The sequence below is a fragment of the Salmo salar genome, chromosome 16, assembly GCF_965601325.2.
Source record: "Salmo salar chromosome 16, fSalSal1, whole genome shotgun sequence".
Classification (NCBI taxonomy): Eukaryota; Metazoa; Chordata; class Actinopteri; order Salmoniformes; family Salmonidae; genus Salmo; species Salmo salar.
This window is the reverse complement of record NC_138306.1, coordinates 49,683,528-49,703,727: the sequence shown is the minus strand read 5'-3', so window position 1 is coordinate 49,703,727 and position 20,200 is coordinate 49,683,528. Positions and strand designations below refer to the sequence as shown.

Below are 20,200 nucleotides of genomic sequence, written 5' to 3'. Positions count from 1 at the left end.
TAACTCACCCATAACCCACAAAGAGTGGTTGAGGGGCATCATTGGGGACACGGCATCATTGAAAGCTGAAATGTCAATTAACTGACTGGATAAAACTTGCAATGCACCATCTTGATTACGTGTTTGAGATGTGAATGAAATAATTTCTTCATGGATAATGCAGTTCCATCTGAAGCTTTGATACCACGTCTTTCCTCCTCACAGGGTCCCTTCACTGTGTGGGAAGAGTCTCCTGAGATCAAGACGTCCTCCCAGGGGCACCAGAGGCAGGTGTTTCTCTTTAAGGACTGTGTCCTCCTTTGTAAGCTCAAGAGAGACCCCGGCATGAACTCTGACACCTACGCCTTCAAGAACAAGATGAAGGTAAAACCTGGCACTCATCCTTTGTCTTAGTCAATGTAAATGTATAGTCCAAACCCTTGCAGCAAACATAATGTGGTTGGAACCTAGGTGTCCTAAGAGACTTTGTTATCCCTCTGAGCTTAAACCAACGCATTAGCTTGGGGAGATAAGTGTTCAGGCTTCAGGCAAGCCTACTCATCTTATGAGTGTGGCAAGGTTATAGTTTTATTTTAGTTTTGATTTTAATTTGAAATTCAGTTAAATTTCAGTTCGTTTTCAGACCTGATTACATTGTTTTATAAAAGTATTCATATTTAGTTATAGAAATCGATTATTATTCATTTTAGCTTCAGAGAGGTTTCCCGAACAATCTTCATTGCACATAGAGTACCTCCCTTGTAATATGAGCATCTCCCCCTCCACAGCTGAATGACGTGGAGGTGAAGGAGATGGTGGGGGGAGATGAGAAGTCCTGGGAGCTGTGGCACGAGCACCGCGGCTCAGTGAGGAGGTACACACTGCAGGGTCATTCCACCCTGCTCAAGCTGTCCTGGCTCAAAGACCTGAGAGAGCTGCAGCAACGCTCCAGCCTGACTGCTTCTAGTGAGTTCCTCTGACTAGGTCTTTTGGTAATGTCATTTGTTGAGTCTGCCTAGGACTATCAGCGGTTCGGTCCCCTGTTAGCGCTGTCCAGCATTAACTTTATCCAATGTTAGCTCTAGGGAGCAGTAGCTCTGTTGCCTGGTCTCTTCCCATTATTACAGTAGTCTTGTGGTTGTTTCTTTAGGTCCACCAGAGTTCAAAGTTCTCCTGGCTGACTGCACAACAAAGATTGGGCAGACAATCAAATTGGCATGCAAAGTCACAGGAACACCCAAACCAATGGTCAGCTGGTTCAAAGGTAAAAGAGTGAGCAGCATAGTAACCCTTTTAAAAAACATTTCTATTTTTTGACATAAGACGTTTTTAAACAGAAGTACGGTCTCTGACATGACTTCCCCAGACGGCCTGGTCCTAGAGGACGGCCCTCACCACATCATCACTGCAGACCGGACAGGAACCTGCTGTCTCATTCTGGACGGGGTCACTCCCAAGGACTCTGGACAGTACGTGTGCTATGCCTCCAGCCCCGTGGGTCATGCTAGCACACTGGCCAAGATGGTGGTGGACGGTGAGTGTAATGATGGGGCGGTAAGTCGGAAGCAGGTGCAACGTTTTCATTAAAACCAAGAACACGACACTAACTTAAACCTCTTACATCTAGACGTTCCGCTAGCGGAACACCTGCTCCAATATCCAATGATAGGCGTGGCGCGAATTACAAATTCCTCAAAAATACAAAAACTTCAATTTTTCAAACATATGACTATTTCACAGCATTTTAAAGACAAGACTCTCCTTTATCTAACCACACTGTCCGATTTCAAAAAGGCTTTACAGCGAAAGCAAAACATTAGATTATGTCAGCAGAGTACCCAGCCAGAAATAATCAGACACCCATTTTTCAAGCTAGCATATAATGTCACAAAAACCCAGAAGACAGCTAAATGCAGCACTAACCTTTGATGATCTTCATCAGATGACACACCTAGGACATTATGTTATACAATACATGCATGTTTTGTTCAATGAAGTTCATATTTATATCAAAAAACAGCTTTTTACATTAGCATGTGACATTCAGAACTAGCATACCACCCGCAAACTTCCGGGGAATTTACTAACAATTTACTAAATTACTCACGATAAACGTTCACAAAAAGCATAACAATTATTTTAAGAATTATAGATACAGAACTCCTCTATGCACTCGATATGTCCGATTTTAAAATAGCTTTTTGGTGAAAGCACATTTTGCAATATTCTGGGTACATAGCCCAGCCATCACGGGCTAGCTATTTAGACACCCGGCAAGTTTAGCCTTCACCAAAATCAGATTTACTATTACAAAAGTTTGATTACCTTTTGTTGTCTTCGTCAGAATGCACTCCCAGGACTGCTACTTCAATAACAAATGTTGGTTTGGTCCAAAATAATCCATCGTTATATCCGAATAGCGGCGTTTTGTTCGTGCGTTCCAGAAACTATCCGAAATGGTAAATCAGGGTCGTGCGCATGGCGCATTTCGTGACAAAAAATTGCTAAATATTCCATTACCGTACTTCGAAGCATGTCAACCGCTGTTTAAAATCAATTTTTATGCAATTTATCTCGTAAAAAAGCAATAATATTCCGACCGGGAATCTCCTTTTCGGCAAACAGAGGAAAAACACAAAGACGGGGGCGGCCAGTGCACACGCCTAAGCCCACAGTCCCTTGATCGGCCACTTGAGAAAGGCGATAATGTGTTTCAGCCTGGGGCTGGAATGACGACATTCAGGTTTTTCCCGGGCTCTGAGAGCCTATTGGAGCCGTGGGAAGTGTCACGTTACCGCAGAGATCCTTTGTAATTGAATGAGATTTCAAAGAAAGACAATAAATGGTCAGACAGGCCACTTCCTGTAAAGGAATCTCTCAGGTTTTGACCTGCCATTTGAGTTCTGTTATACTCACAGACACCATTCAAACAGTTTTAGAAACTTTGGAGTGTTTTCTATCCAAAGCCAATAATTATATGCATATTCTTGTTACTGGGCAGGAGTAGTAACCAGATTAAATCGGGTACGTTTTTTATCCAGCCGTGAAAATACTGCCCCCTAGCCATAACAGGATAAGGCAGTACGCTGATACACAAGAACAATACCAACTGGTGAGTGAACATGGGAGAGTGACATAAAGGGGAGGAAATGATGACGGTAATGAGTCCAGGTGTGAGTCATAATGATTAACAGGTGTGCGCAATGATGATTCCCAGGATCAGTGGTTAGTATTCCGGTGACATCGCGCACTGGAGGGGAGGAGCAGACGTGACAGTACCACCCCTTCTGACGCGCAGCTCCTGCCGCAGGACAACGACCCCGGGGACGAGGAGCGGGTCAATCCGGGTGGCGAAGTTGGAAATCATTCATGACTTTAGGATCCAGAATGTCCTCCACCAGAACCCAACACCGCTCCTCAGGGCTATACCCCTTCCATTCCACCAGATACTAGATCTGACAGCATGCGCCGGACTGCCATCTATATCCGGGGGGTGGGGGTGGTGGGGTGTCGTAGGGGACAGCATCAGCTAGGGGACCAGGAACCACCAGCCTGAGAATGGAAACATGAAACGAGGGTGAGATGCGGTAGTGACTGGACAGTTGTAACCTATACGTCACCCTGTTGACCCTCCGGAGAACCTTGAACGGCCCCACAAACCGGGGCCTCATTCTTGCAGGGCAGATGGAGTGGGAGGTTCCTGGTAGAGAGCCAGATGCGATCCCCAGGGTGGAACACAGAGGTCTCACTGCGTTGGCGGTCTACCTGTTTTTTTTGGACGATGGACGGTGAGCTTGAGTCTCACGTGAGCGTCACTCCACACTTCTGCGCGCTGGAACCACTCATCAACCACAGGAGCCTCAGTCTGGCCCAGAGTCCACGGCGCCAGGGCCGGCTGAAAACCCAGAACACACTGGAAGGGAGCCAACCCAGTGGAGGAGTGACGCAGCAAATTCTGGGCGTACTCTGCCCATGGAAGAAATCGTGCCCACTCACCCTGCCGGTCCAGACAGTGACTCCTCAGGAACCTCCCCAGCTCCTGGTTCATCCTCTCCACCTGCCTGTTGGACTGAGGCCGGTACCTGGAAGAGAGGCTGACCGTGACCGAGCTTCTCCATGAAGGCCTTACATACTCGCGATATGAATTGAGAGCCACGGTCGGAGACGATGTCGTCCGGAAGGCCATAATGTCGGAAGACCTGCTGGAAGAGTGCCTCAGCGACCTGGAGAGCAGTGGGGAGACCAAGAAGGGGAATTAACTGACGTGACTTAGAAAATCTATCCACTACCACCAGAATGGTGGTGAAACCATCAGAGGGGAGATCGGTTACAAAGTCAATGGATAGATGAGACCAGGGTCGCTGAGGCATGTGAAGCGGTTGGAGCTTCCCTGCTGGAGCATTCCAAGGAGACTTGGTTTGGGCACACACAGAACAGGAGTTGACATAACGAGTGACATCCTGCGCCAAGGTGGGCCACCAGTATTTCTCAGCGATGGAGTGGATGGTGTGAGAAATACCTGGATGTCCAGCGACAACCGCTGTGTGCGCCCAGGTTAGCAACCGATCCCTTAATCCCTGTGGGAACGTAAATGCGCATGGGAGGACAGTTCAGGGGTGCGGACTCCATATCCAGAGCCTGGCAGATCTCCACATCTATGTCCCAGACCACAGGAGCTACGACTCGGGAGGATGGGAAGCAGGTCCTCCGGCATTCAGGTGACCAGTCTGATTTTCATCCTCGACCATGAAATGGTGGGGTTATGGCGTTGAAGGGAGGCCGAGGATGATCTTGTGAACTGGTGCACTGGTGATGAAGGTGATATTCTCCTGCTGATTGGACTCCACGATGAGGGTGAGTGGTTGGGTGATGTGTGTGATGGTTCCAGATCCTAGAGGCCGACAGTCAAGACCTTGAACCGGAAAAGTAGAGGAGAGCAGGTAGGTAGTAATATTGAGAGAGGAGGCAAGTGTCTGATCGATAAAGTTCCCTGCGGCACCGGAATTCACAAAAGCTGTAGACACAGGGCATGAGGGACTGTCAGCCAGAGTGATGGGTACTAAAAAGAGTCTAACAGGAAGAGCAGTAGATTGAATACTCACTCCTGGTCCAGGGGATGTAACATCACATGACCGTCCCTCTGCTCTAGTGGATCCCGGATTCTGAAGTAACAGACACCGCTGGCACTTCTGCCCTCCCTGGCCACAGTACAGACAGAGCCCCAGCTGTATCCGTCTGCATCGTTCTGCCGCAAAAAGGCGTGTGACCCCTAACTCCATGGGTTCAGGCTCTGATCCCGAACACTCGCAGAAGGAGGGAGAGAAGCAATGACGATGCCGACGCTCCCGGAGGAGGTTATCCAGATGGAGGGCCATCCCAATGAGTGCATCCAGGGTGAGGTTGTCATCCCAATGAGTGCATCCAGGGTGAGGTCGTCATCCCAATGAGTGCTTCCAGGGTGAGGTCGTCATCCCGGCAGGCCAGTTCCGTCTGGACCTCCTCGCGTAGACCTCTTCTAAATAACGTTCTGAGCGCCGGCTCATTCCATCTACCCGGAAGTTCTACTGTCTGGAAGGTAAGCGCATATTCAGCAGCCGTCTGATTCCCCTGCTGGAGCTGAAGCAGACACTCACCTCCCTCTCTGCCCTCCGCGGGATGGTCGAAAATACATTGAAAAACAGAGCCATGAACCCTTCATAAGACTCGAGCTCCTCCTCTCCTCTCTCCCAGACGGCCATAGCCCATTCCAATGCCCGCCCAGTCAGCAGAAAAATAACTATGGCAACCTTAGACCTCTCGGTGGTGGGGGCTTCCATCTGGTGTGCGAAATAGAGGAAACACTGAAGGAGGAAGAATGATTCCCAGGACTGGTGGTTAGTATTCCTGCAACGACGTGCGCCGAAGGGGAGGGGAGGAGCAGGAGTAGACGTGACAGTGACGGTCACTTGCAGTCGCTTTGGTGCTGAACTCAGCACCCACAGTCAGGACTGACAGAGCACTCAGTCCATAGAGATCCTACTAAATGAATATGTATTATTTATTATTAAATGTATTAGTGTATTCTAATTCCGAATTCTATGATTCAGCCTACCTCACTCACAAATTACATGCTGATGAAGATTAGAGCTTAAATACACTGAAATACACAAATCGTACACATATGATTTTGCTATCCAACATGTTACGTATACCCCATGTCCTATTGTGCAAAGATAATACGTAATGCGTAGAGTGAATTAACTCATTACTTCTTGTCCCACAGCACCCCCCAGATTCATTACTAGGCTGCAGAGTGCATGTCTGCTGGAGGGAGAGGATGTCCAGTTTACCTGCTCCATGCACAGCACACCTCTACCCCTAGTCAGGTATGGTACAGTAAACTGCACTGGGTTTACAGATGCAGGATCTTAATTTGATCACCGTGTTGCAGGACAATTTTACAACTTTAAATGTATTTGAGGTTTAAAAAGGCTTCTGAAGTTTGTAATTTCCACTTAGAAATGTCCGACTTGATTTCCCCTTACAAAAATGTCCATTAATTATAATCCATGTAATAATTCACATTTCCTGTTGCTGCAGGATTATTTTCCTGTCGTAGCAAACGGGCTCAAAGGAAGATCCTACATCTGTACTCAGTATTCCCATACTATGTCATGAGAACATGGGCTCCCATGATTCAAAGTTTGAACCATAAGATTTCCATTGAGATCCACCCACATGTTGTTATTTGGTTGTGTGCCCTGGCATGCTCTGGGGGCAGGTGGTTTAAGGATGCCAGAGAGCTGACAGACCAGAGGAAGTACCACATAGAGAGTGACGCCCGCAGTGGGATCCTCACTCTCACCATAATGAACCCTGGAGAGACAGACCTGGGACGGTATGAGTGTGAGGTATGCGTACAGGACATGTATGAAACCCCTTTATGCACTTCATATGTAATGCTTCTTGCTAACATGTAGGTATAACATTAAGGTATAATATACTGTTGCTTGTCTTCATAGCAATGCACCCTAGGAGCTTTTGAACACTCTTATAAAGAACTGAATTTAAAATGTGAAATCTTGTTATGTTTCAGCTGTGGAACCAGTTGGGCAGTGCCAAGTGTAAAGCAGAGCTGTGCGCCGCCTTCACACAAGTGATTGACAGTGAGCCTGACCAACCACAGGTCCTCTTGACCAAAGGTAGGAGAGTTCCACCCAATCAAGGTAAATGTCCACCTGGGAGTAACGAAGCAGGTTTTGAGAAGAAGGCTGTCTACACTATAAGACATGGTTAATAGGATGACAGTAATATATTTAAGCAATAAGGCCCAAGGAGGTGTGATATATGGCCAATATACCACTCCTAAGGACTGTACATAGCCGTGGTATATTGGCCATATAGCTAAAACCCCGAGGTACCTTATTGCTATTATAAACTGGTAACCAATGTAATTAGAGCAGTAAAAATAAATGTTTTGTTATACCCGTGGTATACGGTCTCATATACCATGGTTTTCAGCCAATCAGCATTCAGGGCCAGAACCACCCTAGTTTATAATATAGGATAAAGACCCCATAGGTCCAACTCTTACTGATTTCTCATGAGAGACAAGGATAAGTATTGTGTTATCCCAGTTTTATTCTGTGGACAATATAAATGTAGTGTTAACTGATGAGGGATTAGGAAAGCACATGCCATGGTTATTCCTTAGTTTCACCTCACTTCACTTTACCTCAAACCACCACTTTATACCTGTTTTCACACTGTCAGTCATCATTGCCATTCCTCATTTTCAATTTGGATTATCTCATTACCTAGGTTACACTTTCTCTCCCATGTCCTTCCAAACACCCTCGAAACCATATACACTTCCAGTCACCTACATTAGCAATCAACATAGATATCATATCATTCGTAGTTGTACATATTCATGAAAGACATTGATACAATTTAGTATTGGATGTTTTGGTTTGTGTTTTCATCATGTTTCCATCTTTCAGAAATGAATAGTATTGGAACGGACCGGGTCATTTGCCCCCATTTGACTGATCTTGGTGGATTTCCAAAAAGCTTTTCCAAACAGGAGAAAGAAGGGGCCATAGCTCATTTACATCTAGGAGTGTTTACCAGGCACATATTAAGCCTAGTCCAAGACTGAAATGTATTTTCAATGAAGATTCTCCATTGATCTTGATTTTTAGTCCATGACTAGGCTTAATCTGAGCCCGGGAAACCACCCCTCAGAGTCCATATCAGGACCTACTTACATTTAATCCATATCAAACACCTTTAACACATTTAAGTCACCAAGTACATTCAGTTAGTCAATTTATTGAAATAAATATTATAGATCACTGGCATTGCAGTATGTATAAATTGCTTTCCTTCATGAGCTATGATTTCACCTCTAAGTAGTTTTCCTTTAGGCTTTTGGACACCAATTGATCATGTGACTCCATCCATTCTCTGTAACCCTGCTCTCCATCCCACTTCCTCTGTATTCCCCTGAGCAGGAAGTACCTCAGAGCCTTCATCATGTAAGTCTTATCATGTTCCCAGTATCATGGACCCAGTGCATGTGGATGGGTCTTCCTCTCTCCTCTCCAACGCATGCCCAGCTAACTCTCCACTCCTACCCATACAAGATGGTCATGTGCTGGGCATTAGGCGCTCCTTATGCCCCTCCCCCCATGTGTCCATGTCCTCCTGTTCATGGGCTGATTTACAAACTATTGGGTGTCCGTCAAGTCTGGAGGTAAGACGTGCACTTGTTATTATGCTTATGTGAGTCTGGAGGTAAGGGTACTGTATGTTCCTAATATTTGCTTTTATCCTATTTTTCACATTCTACATTTTTAAATAGACAGTTGTTAATGCCTCGACACACTTCGCCTCAGTCACAAGTTGGCATGGCTTCAAAAAATATATTAAACTTAAAGGCCAGCTAATATGAAGTAATGATTTTGGATTCTAAGACTCTAAGAGAACCTAAGGGCATCTGTCAGTCTGTGAGTGATGTCATTGTGCTTCCTCCAGACTCAGATGGCTGGTCCACTGCCATGGTGAAGCAATGGCTGCAGACAGACTTCAGCCCCACATCTATCGTCAAAATGCTCTTCCAGCCTGGATATCCTAAGCCGTGAGTCTACCTGCCAGAACTGTGATACTGTACATTATCATACTACTGCACCATCTCTCTCTCTATCCCAATATATGCACCGTCTCTATATTTATCACACTATTTTCTCTACAGAGCTGAGGGTGGCCCAGAGGAAAGGGACCCCACCACCAGAGGCCGCGTGGAGGTGCCACAGTTCCCCAATGATCTTGAGGAGAGATCCGAGGTTGAGGAGGAACTTTATGTCCCTGAGACCATACAGGAAATGCCAACAGGTACTTGTACTGTGCACACTCACACTGTAGTTCATTTTTTGTTGTTTTTGAAGTGGCCACTGTTCCTAAAACTTGAATAATCTCACGGAATTACTTAAATTCCTGTTTCCTTAGCTCCTCCCTCCATTCAGGTGCCGGCAGAGGACCTGTGTGTGGAGTCTGGCCAATCAGCTACCTTCACCATCATCATCACAGGAAGGCCAACCCCCGAGATTCAGTGGTACAAGGTAGGGAAGCTTCAAACCGATGTGCCTTCTCAATCTAAGACCACCATCAACTGATTCACTGTTATAAATAACTTCATACTAACCTTTATTATGATATGACATGCGCCATATCATTTCAGCATATCTGACACCGGACTAACCACACCCATTTATCAAGCAGTAATCTATACTGAACAAAAAATATAAACCCAACATGTAACAATTTTAACGATTTTACTGACTTACAGTTCATATAAGGTAATCAGTCAATTGAAATAAATTCATTAGGCACTAATCTATGGATTTCACATGACTTGGCAGGGGCGCAGCCATGGTTGGGCTTGGGAGGGCATAGGCCCACCCACTTTGGAGCCAGGCCCACCCACTGGGGAGCCAAGCCCAGCCAATCAGAATGAGTTTTTCCAGACAAAAGGTCTTTATTACAGACATAAATACTCCTCAGTTTCATGAGCTGTCCAGGTGGCTGGTCTCAGACAATCCTGCAGTTGAAGAAGCCGGATGTGGAAGTTCTGGGCTGGTGTCATTACACGTGGTCTGCGGTTGTGAGGCTGGTTGGACATACTGCCAATTTCTCTAAAACAACGCTGGAGGCTGCTTATGGTAGAGAAATGAACATTCAATTCCCTGGCAACAGCTCTGGTGAACATTCGTGCAGTCAGCATGCCAAATGCACGCTCCCTCAAAATTTCTGACATCTGTGGAATTGTGTTGTGTGACAGAACTTTACATTTTAGAGTGGCCTTTTGTTGTCCCCAGCACAAGGTGCATCTGTGTAATGATCATGCTGTTTAATCAGCTTCTTGATATGCCACACCTGTCAGGTGGATGGATTATCTTGGCAAAGGAGAAATGTTCACTAACAGGGTTGTAAACAAATTTGTGCACAAAATTTGAGAGAAATATGCTTTTTGTGCGAATGGATAATGTCTGGGTATCTTTTATTTCAGCTCATGAAACATGGGACCAACACTTTACATCACGGCTGTCCAACCCTGTTGCTGGAGAGCTACCCTCCTGTAGGTTTTCACTCCAACTCCAGTTGTAACCAACCTGATTCAGCTTTTCAAGCAGCTAATTATTAGAATCAGGTGCGCTAGATGAGGGTTGGATTGAAAACCTACAGGATGGTAGCTCTCCAGGAACAGGGTTGGACAGTCCTGCTTTACATGTTGCGTTTATATTTTTGTTCAGTATATATGGATTCTGTTGCCTTTGTAATATTTGGTATCCTCCTCTACTGCTGGGAGTCTGAGACCCCCTATGTTGTCTTAGAAGCTGTACCTTAGTACTGTGTCACTCTTATATGATTGGAGGATGGAGAGGAGCTGTTGGCCAATGAGAATGTGGAGGTGGTCCAGAATGGTGCCCGCTGCTCTCTGACTGTGCTGTACCCGGAGAGCGAGGATGGTGGCATCTACACCTGCTGGGCCTATAACGACTCCGGACACACATCCTGTCAGGCTCAGCTCACAGTGGAGGAGGGTGAGGCCTCAGGACACACCTACGCAGTTTCTCAAATGATTCCCTTTTCCCTTCTACAGTAGTGCACAACTTTTTGCTAGAGCCATCCCACTGAGTACACACTGGTTGAATCAATGTTGTTTCCACGTCATTTCAATGACGTTACGTTGAACCAACGTGGAATAGATGTTGAATTTATGTCTGTGCCCAATGGGGTATGTCTTTCTGTTCACTGTCCTTATTGTTACATTCATTCAAGCTAGCTGATGCCAAACCTTCTACAGTTTTACCACAATATGCTTGGAAGGTGTGCATCCTTATCTGAAACCAACATAACACCACAGACGTGATATTCTCTGGCTGGACTACCTGTGACTGCATGGCCATGGTCCTCTTTTCTGTAGGTCCACTGGAGTCGCAGGAGAGGGAGGTGGAGCTTGGGAAGAGGAGGAAGCTGCTCTCTGTGTATGATGTCCATGAGGAGATAGGGAGGTAAATACCGACTTTTTTTGGGTATCCTATTTCCCAAGTCGGCTGTCAATCTGCAACTGTGGAGACTACGCTCCCTTTAGCTGTGTCCCAATTATCTAAAATGGCTTCCGTCCTTTGTCTTCTCCCTGTGTCTGTAGAGGTACATATGGGGTGGTGAAGCGGGTTACCCACAGGAGGACTGGTGAGGGCTTTGCCGCCAAGTTCCTGCCCCTGAGGAGCAGTACGAGGACCAGGGCCTTCCAGGAGAGAGATCTGCTCTCCCGGTTGGCCCACCCCAGGGTGTCCTGTCTGCTGGACTTCTTCTCTACACGCAGGACCCTGGTCCTGGTCACTGAAGCGTATCCTTAACCATGGCGCTTTTAGCCACTTCCACATACAGTCCTCTTATGAAGGCCTAAGAGTGGAAATGTAGTCATAATAAAACATACTGTACTGTAGCTTGTGAGCTTGAACAACCTCCCCTGCACACCGTTTTTGTGAGTTTAAAAAAAATCTGTACTATTTTATCTTTCACTTCTTTTCTTTGGTGCGAATAAATAAAACATAAAACCTGGAGTAGGAAATGGAACATGACAACAACAAAAAAACAGAATATGTGCTCAATTTGATCAATGTATAACACTGTATATTCTTCTTAATACCGTCTATAGCTGCTCTTCTTATAGTCTTCTTGATCATCTGCTGTTGAAGGGATCGGTCAGTGAGGGAGAGGTAAAATATTACATCTCTATTCTGTGAAGGGCGGCAGGTAGCCTAGCGGTTAAGAGCGCTGGATGGTAACCGAAAAGTCATGGGTTTGAATCCCTGAGCTGACTAGGTGAAAAATCTGCCGATCTGCCCTTGAGCAAGGCACTTATCCCTAATTGCTCCGGATAAGAGCGTCTGCTAAATTATGTAAAACACAACATTGTTGGACCTGTTTTGTCCGAACGCTTACAACCTGCCCGTATGATGTCTATAAACCGTCCGTAACCATGCTTTCATGGTACCAGGTGCAGATGTACGTTCAGCAAATCCTGGAGGGAGTTGGTCACATCCACAGCATGAACATTCTTCATCTGGACATCAAAGTAAGCTCTTCCTACATCCATATTCATAAAGCAGTTGGTATATTTCATTTGATTCTTAATACATACATTTTGTTTTGTGTGCATTGAAACAATTCAGAGTGGTCATTCACTTGAATGGACAGCTTAGTCATGACATGATCAATTCCCTCACATAGAAATAGAATGAATAGAACAGGCTTTATTAATTCTACTACTATGTTCTCTCACCCACCGTCTGTAATTCACACAGCCGGACAATATCCTGATGGTGTTTCCACCCAGAGAGGAGATCAAGATCTGTGACTTTGGCTTCTGTCAAGAGATGGACACTTCCAGACACCAGTACAGCCAGTTCGGCACTCCAGAGTTTGTAGCACCTGAGATCATACATCAAGACCCTGTCACTACAGCAAGTGACATCTGGTAAGCTAAATGTACTCTCTGTTTCAGTACATCTATTATACTGTTTGTGACATTCCTGTCATGTGAAGGTACAATGTGATGATTTATCACTACAGAAATGTCTTATCTTTGTCAGGTCCATTGGTGTTGTGGCGTATTTATGGTAAGTACTGATTTGAGGTTTGATATTATATATTAGATTGTCATCATACATGTAATGCGAGTGAGCGTTGACCGGTGAAATCATGCTGTGTCCTGGCAGTCTGATGTGCCGCTGTCCGTTCATGGGGGAGACGGACCGGGCCACTCTGCTGAGGGTGGGGGAGGGGACACTGAACTGGGACACACCTGACCTCACCTACAGGAGCACAGAGGCCCGGGACTTCCTCCGCACGGTCCTGCAGCCAGATCCAGAGTAAGATACACAACCATGGAAATGAATAAAGATCCCCCCCCCCCACCGTAAAAATATATAATATGGATATAATTCTAAATGATTTGTTCTCTCTTCAGAGAGCGACCAACTGCATTTGAGTGTCTGGGGCATGAATGGTTCCAGGTAAGAGTTATACAATTTGTTTACTGGTATGTCTCAGCCAGGGTTGATGAATGAAATAAATGGAGGAAAAACAATGATTCTTGCCTAACACATTCTGTCATGTTGATTACACTGTCAGAGCGAGGATGAAACTGATGACATCAACACAAGGCCTCTGAAAGTCTTTATCTCAAGGAGGAAATGGCAGGTACAGTAATGAGACCTGCAGACTTTCAACTCTGTCCAGTGCAGTCTTTCTTGTCTCATCTCTCTTTATGCAGTATATCCAGTGTTTTCTTAACTGTCTCTTGACAGCTTTGTATGAATGTGCTGTCTTCTCTTCACCTGCATTATCTCCCCTCGCAACCCAGCGTTCTCTGACCTGCCTGGGCTCAGTCCTCACCCTGAGGCCCATCCCAGAGCTGCTCGATGCCCCTCCTCGGGAAACCTCTGTCACAGCCCCGCGGGACCCCCACGAGCCCAGCAGCACCTCAATGAGCAGCGGCTCCTCCTCGGAGTATGACGAGGCCGACGCCTGGGACTTCTTCCACCACTGCACCACCACAGAGGAGGAGGAAGATGAGGAGGAAGACTTTGACCTCCTCATGGAGAGAGCCAGGATCCCTGAGCCCTTCGCCAAGCTTAAATTGGATGAAGAGGAAGAGGAGGGGATCATGGAGGAAGAGGAGATGGGAGGACAGAGGATCGTGCTAGAAAGGAGCATAAGCAGGCAGTCCGTAGGGTCCTCGGACGCCTCCAGGCAGCCAACCCCCCAGAGGGAGAGGAGGGTCAGCCGAGATAGCAGCCCATCCTTGTACTTCTCCGAGGGGGATGAAAGCTCCGTGTCTGGGAGTGAAGGAGGGCGCATCGCCAGGAGCAGCCTGATCCACAGCACCTTCTACGACAGCTCCACGCAGCTCTCGCCCATGTCCGCCCGCCACATGACCCTCAGGGACAAGTTCCAGGCCAAAAAGCAGGAGAGGGGCCGCAAGCCGCACCGCAGTAGCCTCTCTAGCCGCCTTAACGAGCCGCTCATTGAGTACGTGGAGGACGAGGGAGAGACCAATCACGGGCAAAGGCGAGGGTCTTTGCAGTCGTCCATGCTCAAGTCTTGCTCCTTCGACAGCGGGGTCGGCCTCTCACACAATGCACCCCCGAACAGGAGGAGCAGGTCGTTGGACGACTACTCCCGACGCTCACCAGGATCCGCCAAACGCAGAGAAGAGGAAGGTGCTTTGAGTCTTAAGGAGGATTTCACTGACGAAGAGGAGGATAAGAGCTTAGTCGTTGCCCCTGCCCAGATCAAAGGTAGAAGAGGTTCAGTGGCAGTGGCTCCCGCTCAGCTTACGGCCAGGCTTCAGAAACTGGGTGCAAAATTACCCCATGCTGGTCCAGAGAAAAGCCCTAGGCCAGAGCAGGGGAGACCAGGGGAGGAGAAGGGGGAGAACCTGGCTGGCTCGCAGTGCTCCCTGGCTGAGTCCTTCATCCTCGAGCATGGCTCTGAGGCCTCCAGCAGGCTGGGCTCCTGTGAGGATATGTCCCACGGCCGCCCTTTAGCCACACATAGAGGGAGAGCAGGGGATGAGTATGATGACCAGGAGGAGCCCCTGATCACCCCGTCCCCCTGCTCCCTGCTCCAGGCATCTGATGTTGAGGATGCTGAGCAGGAGCCCCAGCGCCGGAGAGGCCAACTTCAGATCCCACCGAGAAGGACAACACACCCCAACCAGAACCCAACGGACAGAAATAAGGGTCAGGTAGAGAGGAAGGTCCTGCCGGTGAAACCCAACCCCAGTCTGTCCATCAAGGCCCCAGAGAGGCCCCCAAGGGCCAGCGACACAAAGGCACGACTCCAGAGGCATGCGTCCACACCGGCCCTCCAGGCCAAACCGCCCATGGGGAAGTCTCCTAGGATGTCACCCAAAGTTGGCTTAATGAATCTGTTCCGCAGGCAGTCCTGGGCAGGGCATTCCTACTCCCAATTGGAGGGCACGGAGCAGGGACCCACACTAGGGGAATTGGAGCCCAAAACCCCCACCATGTCACTAAGGAAAAAGATGAGGGCATCAGCCTCTAGCCTCACCAAGCTGTTCACTAAATCGTCCAGCAAGGAGGACTTAACGAAGGGAGGTGAGCTACCGTACAATTTTAGTTCAGTACACTTTTTAAAATTAGATCTCTCTCATGTAGTGGAAACCTTTTTTCAGCTAGTTCTGATGAATCTGAATCTTCACACTTTGTGTTTCTTGGTGTGATGCAGGGCCGATTGTAAAGGGTTTATTTCCTGTTCCGCCTGAGCAAAAGGCAAGCCCTGGCTTGGAGAGCCCAAAAAAGAAATCCAAGTTCTTCTCATTCAAAATACCTAAAATACCTGCATTCAAAAAGAACAAAGGTCAAGTATATCTAGACTCAATTTACAATCTATTCAGCAGGAGATTGTCTCTCTGCAATTCTAAATGTGTCTTTCTGTTTTCTCTCCAGAAATGCCTATCCGCCCCACCAGGCCTGATGTGCACCAGTTGGAGGCAGGTGGATTTCTGCTGGTATGGAGACTAGTGCAGTCCAGCGACCCAGTGGTTTACAGTGTTCAGTACAGCACAGATGGTAAAAAAACACTGCTTACAGATCACACAGACTACTATAGTACAGAATATATACATTTTCTACAAAAATGGTTATGTCCAGGTGACGTGAAGCTACGCTAAACTTAACAAGTTTAACACTATCTACTGAAGTGGGCAACTGATGATTACGATCTAAACATGTTGCACATTAAATATTTGAAATGTCCGTACTCTGTGCTGCTACAGGTGTGGAGTGGAAGCTTCTGTCGGAGGAGGTGACAGACAGCTGCTACGTGGTGAAGGACTTACCCAGAGGAGCAGGATATGTGTTCAGGGTTGGCTGCATCATCAAGACAGGCGCAGGACCTTTTAGTGACCCTTCTCCACCTGTTGTTATGGCATCCCATCCTGAAGGCAAGAAAATTCAAAATATAGTATTTTGATTTCCTTATATAAATGTATGTGTTTATTGATGAAAGTCTTTTATGTTCTGTTTTAGTGCTCCATCTCCCTTGTTGAGTCTGTGGCCAGACATAATACTTCTCCTTTGATCTACAGAGATCCACATTCCCCTCATCCAGACAGAGTCCCCAGGTTCAAAGGGCAGTAGGTCAGGAGGTCAACCTAGCCACAAGACCTACAGCTTCCTCTCAGAGATCAACAGGTACTGAATATCTATACCGGGTTAGGAAAGTTGCAGTTTTTTATGGACGACGTGAATGTGTACTAATTTAGCATATCTAAATTAAAATTTAAACCCTTGCACAACAGCATACACATATTGTCTTTACTTCACGTCTGCAAGTAGACCTATCTCTCACCATTACTTTGCTCCATTCTGTCCGTATCAGGGGCCGTTTCAGCGTGGTGACCCAGTGCCAGGACAGCCAGAGCCAGCAGCTGTTTGCTGCCAAGATCACCCCCTGCAGGCCAGAGAAGAGACAGCTGGTGCTCAGAGAGTACCAGCTGCTGAAGAGGCTCAACCACCCCAACCTGGTCCAGCTGCACACAGCGTACATAACCCCGTACTACCTGGTGCTCATCCAAGAGCTGTGTGCCGGCAGAGAGCTGCTTTACAACCTGGCTGAGAGGTCAGACAGACACACCATTGAATATGATCGCTGCCTGCTTTACATTACGACATTACTTAGTAGTGTTTGGGGGTGGTGTGTGTGTTGGTTTGTAGTGTTAGCTGGCTAAGGGGACTTGCATCTTACAGAGTATCAATGGTACTTAGTGAAAACCACATGCAGAAGATGGGTTTTATATAAACAAAAAGGAACCTCCCTTTCTCCCTCCCTCTTTTCTCCCTCCCTCACTCCCTCCCCCACACAGAGACCTGTATTCTGAGCTCCATGTAGCAGAGTTGCTGGCTCAGATCCTGAGTGCTGTGGACTACCTGCACGGCCGCCGCGTTGTCCACTTGGACCTCAAGTCAGACAACATGCTGGTGACGGACTGCAATACGCTGAAAATCGTAGACCTGGGCTCCGCTCAGTCCTTCACGCCCGGACAGACACTCAACATAGAGCATATTCAGGGACAAGAGAAAGGTACAGCAAGCGGATGACTTGGGACGATTACCCAGAAGGATGACTGGGAAGGATGACTGGGAAGGATGACGTGTTGAAAAATATATATATTCACTGGCACATACTGATGGAAACATTGGAAAGTAAAACTCTTATGAAGAATGTTCTCTCTCTCATGTTTTGTCAGTTTACATTGTCCTTCCTAAAGCTCCGGAAATCCTTGACGGACAAGGAGTCGGACCGGAGACCGACATCTGGGCTATTGGGGTGTTAGCTTTTATAATGTAAGTATAGAAAGACACATGAGGATTAATTTATTTAGCAATAATTACACTTCTCTGAACATTTAGAGCCCTGATTGCCCAGGATGCATCAGTTTGATCCTATATACAAAACACCTGCGATTTATATGACATAGACCGACAAAGTGAATCCAGGTGAAAGCTATGATCTGTTATTGATGTCACTTGTTAAATCCACTTCAATCAGTGTAGATACATGGGAAGAGACAGGTTAACTAAATAAGGATTTTTAAGCCTTTAGATAATTGAAACATGTATTGTGTACAGTGGCTTGCGAAAGTATTCACCCCCCTTGGCATTTTTCCTATTTTGTTGCCTTACAACCTGGAATAAAAATTGATTTTTGGGGGTTTGTATCATTTGATTGACACAACATGCCTACCGCTTTGAAGATGCAAAATATTTTTTATTGTGAAACAAACAAGAAATAACACAAAAATACAAAACTTGAGCGTGCATAACTATTCACCCCCCCAAAGTTAATACTTTGTAGAGCCACCTTTTGCAGCTGCAAGTCTCTTGGGATATGTCTCTATAAGCTTGGCACATCTAGCCACTGGGATTTTTGCCCATTCTTCAAGGCAAAACTGCTCCAGCTCCTTCAAGTTAGATGGTCTCTGCTGGTATACAGCAATCTTTAAGTCATACCACAGATTCTCAATTGGAATGAGGTCTGGGCTTTGACTAGGCCATTCCAATACATTTAAATGTTTCCCCGTAAACCACTCGAATGTTGCTTTAGCAGTATGCTTAGGGTCATTGTCCTGCTGGAAGGTGAACCTTCATCCCAGTCTCAAATCTCTGGAAGTCTGAAACAGGTTTCCCTCAAGAATTTCACTTTATTTAGCACCATCCATCATTCCTTCAATTCTGACCAATTTCCCAGTCCATGACGATGACAAACATCCCCACAGCATGATGCTGCCACCACCATGCTTCACTGTGGGGATGGTGTTCTCTGGGTGATGAGATGTGTTCGGTTTGCGCCGGGTTTGCGCCAGACATAGCGTTTTCCTTTGGCCAAAAAGCTCAATTTTAGTCTCATCTGACCAGAGTACCTTCTTCCATATGTTTGGGGAGTCTCCCGCATGCCTTTTGGTGAACACCAAACGTGTTTGCTTATTTTCTTTAAGCAATGGCTTTTTTCTGGCCAGTCTTCCGTAAAGCCCGGCTTAAAGTGGTTCTATGGACAGATACTCCAATCTCCGCTGTGGAGCTTTGCAGCTCCTTCAGGGTTATCTTTGGTCTCTTTGTTGCCTCTGATTAATACCCTCCTTGCCTGGTCTGTGAGTTTTGGTGGGCGGCCCTCTCTTGGCAGGTTTGTTGTGGTGCCATATTCTTTCAATTTTTTAATAATTGATTTAATGGTGCTCCATGGGATGTTCCGAAGTTTAGGATATTTTTTTTATATCCCAACCCTGATCTGTACTTCTCCACAACTTTGTCCCTGACCAGTTTGGAGAGCTCCTTGGTCTTCATGGTGCCGCTTGCTTGGTGGTGCCGCTTGCTTACTGGTGTTGCTGACTCTGGGGCCTTTTCAGAACAGGTGTATATATACTGAGATCATGTGACACTTAGATTGCACACAGGTGGACTTTGTTTAACTAATTATGTGACTTCTGAAGGTAAATGGTTTCACCAGATCTTATTTAGGGGCTTCATAGTAAAGGGGGTGAATACATATGCACGCACCACTTTTTTATTTTTATTAAACATTTCACTTCACCAATTTGGACTATTTTGTGTATGTCCATTACATGAAATCCAAATAAAATCTATTTAAATTACAGGTTGTAATTCAACAAAATAGGAAAAACACCAAGGGGGAGGTAGATTTTTACAAGGTACTGTATGTGTGCCATTCAGATGGTGAAGAGGGTATGATAGTAGGTGCCAGGAGCACTGGTTTGTGTCAATATTAGGAAGGTGTTCCTAATGTTTTGTATACTCAGTGTAGAGTAATACTGCCATTTATTCCTCTTTTTGTCCTCTGATGTGTCCATGTATCCTCTAACTATCTAGGTTGAGTGCAGATAGCCCGTTTCATTCAGACCTCAACTGGGAGAGGGACAGAAACATCCGGAAGGGGAAGATCCAGTTTGGCCGATGCTACCCTGGCCTGTCAGAGGCAGCAATCACCTTCATGAAGAACACACTGAGCAACAAGGCCTGGTGAGTCCATTGGCCACATCTTAGCCAACCAGGTTCTATACTTATTATTTGAGATCGTCAAGGTACACCCAAAGTTGTTTCATTGAGGGGTAATTGATTGGTAGTGT

The 20,200-nt window shown here is 46.4% G+C and overlaps 1 protein-coding gene across 1 annotated transcript in view; it reads left to right on the top strand.

Moving 5' to 3' along the window:
* LOC106574005 (obscurin) overlaps nt 1–20,200 on the top strand; it is a 56,879-nt gene that overhangs the window by 35,738 nt on the left and 941 nt on the right. The window contains exons 41-69 of the mRNA XM_014149500.3: nt 205–363; nt 768–945; nt 1,130–1,243; nt 1,346–1,513; nt 6,242–6,344; nt 6,740–6,869; nt 7,055–7,160; nt 8,998–9,100; nt 9,215–9,354; nt 9,469–9,581; nt 10,895–11,063; nt 11,447–11,534; nt 11,672–11,872; nt 12,185–12,245; nt 12,527–12,604; nt 12,834–13,006; nt 13,122–13,148; nt 13,248–13,400; nt 13,499–13,544; nt 13,663–13,731; nt 13,895–15,653; nt 15,784–15,915; nt 16,005–16,127; nt 16,334–16,501; nt 16,646–16,751; nt 16,939–17,178; nt 17,423–17,640; nt 17,807–17,903; nt 19,944–20,093. Of these exons, the coding sequence (XP_014004975.3) occupies nt 205–363; nt 768–945; nt 1,130–1,243; nt 1,346–1,513; nt 6,242–6,344; nt 6,740–6,869; nt 7,055–7,160; nt 8,998–9,100; nt 9,215–9,354; nt 9,469–9,581; nt 10,895–11,063; nt 11,447–11,534; nt 11,672–11,872; nt 12,185–12,245; nt 12,527–12,604; nt 12,834–13,006; nt 13,122–13,148; nt 13,248–13,400; nt 13,499–13,544; nt 13,663–13,731; nt 13,895–15,653; nt 15,784–15,915; nt 16,005–16,127; nt 16,334–16,501; nt 16,646–16,751; nt 16,939–17,178; nt 17,423–17,640; nt 17,807–17,903; nt 19,944–20,093 (5,372 nt within the window). The remainder of the gene's footprint in view (nt 1–204; nt 364–767; nt 946–1,129; nt 1,244–1,345; nt 1,514–6,241; nt 6,345–6,739; nt 6,870–7,054; nt 7,161–8,997; nt 9,101–9,214; nt 9,355–9,468; nt 9,582–10,894; nt 11,064–11,446; nt 11,535–11,671; nt 11,873–12,184; nt 12,246–12,526; nt 12,605–12,833; nt 13,007–13,121; nt 13,149–13,247; nt 13,401–13,498; nt 13,545–13,662; nt 13,732–13,894; nt 15,654–15,783; nt 15,916–16,004; nt 16,128–16,333; nt 16,502–16,645; nt 16,752–16,938; nt 17,179–17,422; nt 17,641–17,806; nt 17,904–19,943; nt 20,094–20,200) is intronic.